The 7,168-nt window shown below is 59.0% G+C and overlaps 2 protein-coding genes across 2 annotated transcripts in view, besides 1 other annotated feature; both read right to left on the bottom strand.

Moving 5' to 3' along the window:
• Nucleotides 1-799: 799 nt before the first annotated feature.
• Nucleotides 800-822: a microsatellite.
• An 89-nt stretch (nucleotides 823-911) lies between these two features.
• On the bottom strand, nucleotides 912-2,024 carry Tco025E_03500 (putative phosphatidylinositol 4-kinase alpha; the record flags this gene model as incomplete). The annotated part of the gene is made up of 1 exon (XM_029370418.1): nucleotides 912-2,024. One exon carries the CDS (start codon nucleotides 2,022-2,024, stop codon nucleotides 912-914), a length of 1,113 nt encoding a protein of 370 aa, XP_029229629.1.
• An 88-nt stretch (nucleotides 2,025-2,112) lies between these two features.
• Tco025E_03499 (putative phosphatidylinositol 4-kinase alpha) overlaps nucleotides 2,113-7,168 on the bottom strand; it is a gene marked incomplete at both ends in the record, with an annotated part of 6,258 nt that continues 1,202 nt past the window's right edge. Inside the window, one exon of the mRNA XM_029370417.1 lies at nucleotides 2,113-7,168. This exon is cut by the window's right edge and continues 1,202 nt beyond it. Coding sequence (XP_029229628.1) covers nucleotides 2,113-7,168 — 5,056 coding nt within the window.

Genomic DNA, 7,168 nt, shown 5'->3' with positions numbered 1-7,168 from the left:
AACACACCCGCACCGCGTTAAAACGGCGACGCACCGCTGGCTTCCTCCGCCGCGGGTTCGCGCACCAGATGTAAAAAGGGCCAAGAGCGCATGCGTTTCTATTTTTGGCTGCCGGGGCACGCCTTCCGCTTCCTCACGGGCGCGGCAAAGCGAGTGCGCCGGGGAACGCCTCGGCCCTGGAAAATGAGTCGCGCGCGGCCCTTCATCGGCGCAGCGTGTGCCCGCGGCGCCGTCGCCCAGCGCGCCAACTCGCGTGCCTCTGCGGTGCTTCGTCCGCCGGGCCGTTGGTGGAGGCGACGCGGGGGCAGCGCGGAACCAGTGCGCCTCCCCAACTTCGTCAGCATTCGACGGTGGCGACCGCGTGCGCATCCGCCCCCGCTTCGAAGCGCGCGCCGCCAACCCGCACGAACGCAGAAACCCCCGCGCGCCCCCTTTTCCTGCGAGGGCGGTTGGCTTTTCTTTTTCACCCCATTCTTTGTCAGGGCCGCGCGCGCCGTCTCTCTGCCGGTCGCCTTGGGAGGACTCCCGGCCCGCGACCCCCCATCAAGCCGGGCGAAAAATCAAGCAAAAAAAAAAACCGCCGCCGCGTTGCTGTGGAGTAGCATCTGCTTGACCACCGCTCCGTGTGAGCAAACTTTACTCTTCAGAACTTCCTTTGTTTTTTTTTTCGTGCCCTCCGCAGAGGCAATTGAGAGCAGAAGAGATTGTTACAGGGCGTTCACACACGCCTACCGACGTCGCGGGCGTTACTTCCGCAAGCCCTCAAGATGCAAAAAGAAGTGCGGACACAACGAGCACCCCCTCCCTCTCTCCCTCCGCTCCAGCGCGCCGCCCTCCGTGGCGCGCCTTTTCCCGCACGCCGGGCGCAGGCGTCCCACTGAACCAGGTGATCCAGAGGAGAGGACCCCACCCTACATTTCTATTCCTTCCGCGAGATTTTGATACCTGTCGTAAAGAACTGTTCGGAGGTTTTCCCTCGACTCCGCAATTCGCCGGAGCATAAACTCGGCAGCCTCCACTTCACTCTTCTGCATGGAAAGCCGCCAGGCGAGGTCCTGGATCGTCCTTCGGGGCTTGAAACTGGGTAGCCCACTGCCAAGCATCAACTCCACAAGTATGCAAATCTGACGAGCGTACTGGCGCACCGCAAGGTAGCAGCGAACGGTTAAATCCCTATACAAATTGTACGCCTCCGGGTCCACCAATGCCTTTGACAAGGAGTGGCTCTGCACCGTACCCTTTCCGCGGCCCACAGGGGACCCCATAAGTTGCACCATCTCTGCCGTCAGCTTGAATGGGGACGACTCAAAATTAATGTCCCCTCCCGGCGAGAGGTCGAACAAAAAACCAAAATCGATGTGCACAAGGTGTCCATCCGCGTCAATCATGAGATTGCCATTGTGGCGATCCTTAATATTGAGCACAAACGACGCCACCGAATACGAAGCCATGCTCCGTATGAAGCATTCTCTGGCCCGGTGAAACGTCACAGACTCCGGATGGCCGTAGGTTTGCACAAAATACTCTGCAAGGTTGCTTTCCACAAGTTTCCCAATTTGATCTCGGCTCATCGCACGTGGAACGCACTCAATGACACCGCTATCCTTTCCAGTCGTCACCACACGGTACGGATACAAGTAAGAGGGCACTTGAATGACGTTGAAAATGCGCTCGAACAGGCCGATGATCTGCAAGGCAATTTGATCCTGTCGACAATCGTCGCCCATCTTGAAGATGCATGCCTTCATGGTAGTCTCTGTGTCCGCGGGCGCCGCCTCCTTGCGCTTCCTCAGGGCAGCCTGCGAATCCTCCGTGTTGCGGGGGACACACTTAAACTGAACCAGAATGGGACACTTCGCCGCACTTTGCATCGCGCCAGCCGTGCCAGGTATAACGCCCACGATGCGCCAGTGCGTGTCCGTAGGAAGGTACAAATGGTGCTGTTCCACCGGTTCATGAAACTCCGCATCACGCAGGCGAAGCCGCAGCTTTTCCTTTCGCATCGCCTTTTCCACGGACTTCATTTCACCCGACAAGGCAATGATCTTGTCCACAAAAGCGAACTCCCCGTCGTAGAAGGCGCGTCGTGTGGGATCGAGCCCTTCCACCACATCAGAGGCGAGTTGTGCACACCGCGCCGCCAACTCTCCCTCCCCCTCCCCCTTCTGTCCGCAGGGACCAAAGCAACTGATGCGTAAACATTTCACTCTTTTCACACATCTTCCGCAGGAAGGCGGCGATGCCACCGGATTCATCACCGGCAAGCACCTGCAGTATTTGGGGGAGATAAAATATAAGGCTTTCACTTTTCTGAGACAACAGGCTGCGAAGGGCATACGTGGAGACCTGCGGGTACCGCGTCGTATAGGACTTGTCAAGGAACCGCAGCGCCTGCACAATCGTGCAATTGGTGAATAAGCCCAGCGCGGGATAGCCATTCATGAGGACTTCTTCGTTAAGGTACAAGTCGACTGCCTCAGGTATGTGGCAAAAGGCCTCGGGGTTGGCGGTCACAAGCCGCTTGGCACACTCCAACACGTGCGGGTTGGGAAATCGTGCCACCAGCGCCAACAACACCGCCGGGTCATTCCTCGCCGCCGCCTCACAGTGTCTTCCCCACACCGACTCAGAAAGGCCGGCGGTGCCATCCGCCCTCAACTGAGCGCCACCCTTCTCGCGGGGACGCAGCCACACCGCAAGCCGTACGCGTTCATGCTCCACCAAGAGTCTCAATAGAGACACGAGGGACAACAGGCGACCTCGCTCGCTGGTGCTTACCGCTTGGGTCACCCCATACGCATACATTGAGTCTGAGGAGGCAACGTCGCACAGTGCGCGACGCACACGACTCCCCACGAGGGTAGAGTTCACAGTCGAGTGTGGATGGGCCCTAGACGGATCAAAGTCAAGAAAGCCTTGCGTGGAATGCGTCAATGCATCCCGATCCTTATCAAGGACGCGGATGAGCCTGTGCAGCGCCACAAACTCCTCCTCCGCGGCAGAGGGGTCCCGCGTGAAGTACCACGAAGGCGGTGTCTTGCGAAACCACCGCAGTAGACACTTATACCAGCCTTGCCGAATTTTCCCTATCGACGCAAAGTCCACCAGAAGAGGTGACCCGATGCGCAAGCGGCCTTCATTGGCCACTTGCAAATTGTGGCAGATTGAACTTATCAACAGGGCGCACCGCATCGTTTCCGAAAAGGAAATGTCCTTGGTAGAAAACCGGGATGGCGCCTCCACCACGCGCATCGCAAGATGATGCAGGAGTAAAAGAACGGACGGATGCAATGAGACTGCCCCGTGAATGTCCACGTAGCAGTCCGACAGAAACTCCATAAGTAGCTTGTGTGGTGAGTTCGCATTATAGTCTCTGGGGTATAAAGCCATACTCTGCAGCGACGCCGCCTGCTCGCCAGACTCCACTGCATCTGCCTGTGAAGGTTTCGTGCCGTCAAATAAACCAATTCGTTGCATAATCGTCCAGAGAAATCCCTCCACCAGTTGCGCCAGCAGCGGCACCGCGTAGCGCTCAGACTTCTCAAACAAGAGCCACCTCCAACCCTGAATGGCGGCCGCTATGGAGTGTCTTGAAAACAAGAAAATGGGCCCCTGCACAAGGTGCATCAGAAGTTGCAAGTGCGACGGGTGGGGGGCCCGTGCGGAGAGCAGAAATGCTGCAACTGTGCAGAGAAGCTTATCGGACTCGTAAAACTGTCGCAGCACCGCCTGATCGTCACGCGTGGAAGACGCTCTGCGCGAGCTGGCTTCCCGCACCTCTCCCCCGGCGTCGTCGCCGTCGTCGTCGGGACGCCGCTCCACTTCGGTGACCGCGTGAACGGCGCCCACCGAGGACGCAAAGAGCCGCTCCCGGGACGTTGCGGTCAGAGTGACCGGTCCAAGCCTGTCCCGCAGCATCTCCTGGATTTGCTGCAGAAGAAGAATGCCCACCCCATACTGCGGCGTCAGACGCAGTGCCGCCGCCACTTGTCCCTGCGCACTGCTCCGCTTCATGAGGACGTGGACGTAGTTCAGGTTCAGACGGCCCGAGGCCGCGCTCACGTTGTGTGCACGCAGGGCAAGTCTCGAGCCGGCGGCAGAGCCAATCACCCCAGTGGTGGCTTCCTCCTCCGCAATAAACAAGGTGGCGTGCTCCAGTAGTGCCAGCGGAGAGCCGCGACGCGCCGCTTGAGCCCAATACTCTGCAAAGGCCTCCGCGTCTTGCAACTGTTTCCGCCGCTCAAGAGAGTCGGGATCGGCGGCCACGGCGGGCGTCTCTGGGAATTGCAGATGCTCGCAGAAACGCTCCACCTCCGTGGCGTTCCCCACCTCCAGCAGATTGATGATGGCCCACAAAAGAGGTAGGGCCGTGCTGCTTGCCGCAAACTCCGGGAAACTGGAAATAATCTTGCCGAGAATCTCCTTTGCAGAAAGCCCTACAGAGTCCATGGCGAATCCGTATAGTAGTACCAGCTGTCGCGCGTTCTTATCGATTATACTCGCCGCAAAGTCTGGGAGCATCTCTTGCAGAGCAGATATATAGCGATTTGTCACAGTCTTTGTTACATGCTTTAAGATTGTTCTAACATCTTTACTGGCATCAAATTCCCGAACTTCATAGTGTTGGTATTGCGTAATAGCTGAGATGGAGCCGCAGGAGGCACGCAGCATCTCCAGCGTTGCGAGGGCATTTACCAAAAATGCCTCAGAAAAAGACAGACGAGCTATTACATTTTTGGCCTCGGGGCAATGACGCTGGAGGGAATGCACCAACTCCTTTTGATAAGCATTGCCACTGCCCAGGTCAGCAGTGCTAAATAAGTGACCCTTCAAAACATCGATGTCCGCCATGGCCTGCTGGTAGTCGGAGGAGCGCATATGCATGAGGGGCGGCATAGAAGCGGCAAGCAGTCGTATAAGTTTGGCGTTGTTCTCCGCAAGTAAACCCTTTTTCTGCCCGCGCAGCTTGTTGGACGCCGCCACCGAAGCCCCCGGCCCGGCCAGCAAGAGCGCTTCCTGAGCAAAGCGGTAGTAGCATAACATGAGCCAGCAGGAACGAAATTGCGTCATCCCATTCTCGGCGTAGACGGGGGAGCCCATATTGGATGGCTGAAAGCAGTAGTGGGACATGGGGAATTCACACCCCTCCAGCTGCGTCAGCTTCTGTGCATTTTCGTGGTGGTACACAAGCTGCTGGACGTCCGTCGCGGGAAACAGCGTGGAGAGCTGGCAGATCAGGCAGAGGGGACGGAGCAGAAGTGAGAGCGTCTCAGCCGCGACACGGTGGACGTCGAACGTCGGCGCGTGATGGCTCCCCCGCCTGGTGTCCTTGCCGTAGAGGATACCGGACTCCGGCCACGCCACGTTGATCATGCAGCGTAGTACGGCACGTAGAAGCGCACGGAGGACGCAACTCTCCGCGTTAAGGGCCTCAATTGCGCGGGTTTTGGCCTCCGCCTGACCGGCGGTAACGAGACGAAGACCCTCCCGAGTCATGACGCGAATGCGTTCGTGAAAGCGCAGCACGAGGCCGAGGAAGGATTCCGAGACCATCAGCAACGTGGCGCAGGGAAACGGTGTCGCTGGGTCGGCGAGGTCGCCAGAGCGGACGTGGTCCCGTAGGGTGTCCTCGAACATGTCACTCAACACCTTCCCAAAGCGATGCAAGGCGTCGTACGGGAGCGGGTTAAACACGGAGCGGTGCCGCGACACAAGCAGGCGATTCATCACCCCGAAGCAGACGGACAGGCGCGGAACCGCCCTGCTTGACGAAAGCAAAGACTTTTTGTCGCTTGTACCATCGTCGGTGTCCGCCGCCTGGAGCGAGGCTGGGGGCCGCACAACCGCGTCCACCAACTCCGTCACCGCAAAGGAGCGCAGGTGGGAGTTCGTGGCGCAGATTCCCTGAAGGCACAGCGCCGTCGTTTTGCCCCCGGCCGCCGCCTCCTCCTCCTCAAGAGGAGGCGGCGGCGGCGAGGTGTGCGGGTCCCCCATCGCCCCGGCTTCCAGCACGCGGCGAATCAACTCGAGAACGATGCCCTCGAGGCTGATGTAGTAGTTTTGGGAGTACCGCGCCGTCGCCACCGCGGAGGAGGGCGAGGTGTGACGCCAGCGGGATATCACGCTGCCTTCGGCGGAGGCGGTCATGGCAATCACCTTGACGCATTGCTCCGCGATGTCCTGCCGAAGTGGGGCCGCCACCGCCTTTGCCGTGATAAAGCTAAACAGGCTCGTCGGAAGAAGCAGGAATTTCACAATATTGCCAATCACACGGAGGCGAAGATCTTCCTCCTCGGCCGAAGGCACGTAGCTTCCTGCCGACGTTTTCTCCCCCGGTTGCTGCTGCTGCTGCTGCTGCTCTGGCGACGGCGGCGGCTGATACAGCCCACTCATGGTTCGGTACAACTGCACACGCGTCAGCTCCGCCTGCAGCAAACTTTTCACCACGATGCGCACGTTATCGCCGTAGAGTGTGATGTTCGTCTTCCGGAGATCCTCCCACGTGTTCACAGTCTCTTGAAGGGCAGACCAAACACCCCCTAGCAGTGTGTCTGCCTCGGTACATTCTTCCCGGGAGGCAAAGGCAGCCATGTCCTCCTGTGAATCTCCCACAGAGCTGAAATTTAAAGTACAGTTTGCCACGGCGTCCTGAATCCACCGCGTCAAGAGCGTCAGCATCGCGGCGGCCACGCGAGCATGCAGATCATCCTTCTGCATAAGACCTCGTAATATATAATCCGATTGAAGCACAGCGCGCAGCCAGTTGCGCATCCGGGCGTAATTGACGTCTCGCGCGCAGCATATCGCCTCCATGAGGCAGCAAAGAAACCGCTTGTGCAACGGCTCTTTTCGCCTTGGCGATGTCGTGAAGGCGTCTGTCAGGTTGTGCAGGTGATGTAGCAGCTGAGGGCTGAGGCACACCGGTTCCCGCCTCGTCGTGTACGCGAGTCCGTTCAGGGCGCCAAGCGCAATGGGGTCGTCCACGCAGTCGTCAATGCTTGCGGGAATGCAGGCGATGATGACAGAGTCGATGATGCGGCTGTCAAAGCCTGCCAGGCCGATGTGCCTCTCGCGGGCGTGGCTGCTGTGCGCGTGGTGGTGATGGTGGTGGTGGTGGTGGTGGTGACGGCCGCCGCCGCACCCGCTCGCCTCCTCCCCGTCCTCCGCC

Source organism: Trypanosoma conorhini, assembly GCF_003719485.1.
Source record: "Trypanosoma conorhini strain 025E chromosome Unknown Tco_14.4_contig_00159, whole genome shotgun sequence".
In the NCBI taxonomy this organism is placed as follows: Eukaryota; Euglenozoa; class Kinetoplastea; order Trypanosomatida; family Trypanosomatidae; genus Trypanosoma; species Trypanosoma conorhini.
This window is presented reverse-complemented; position numbering and strand designations above follow the sequence as displayed.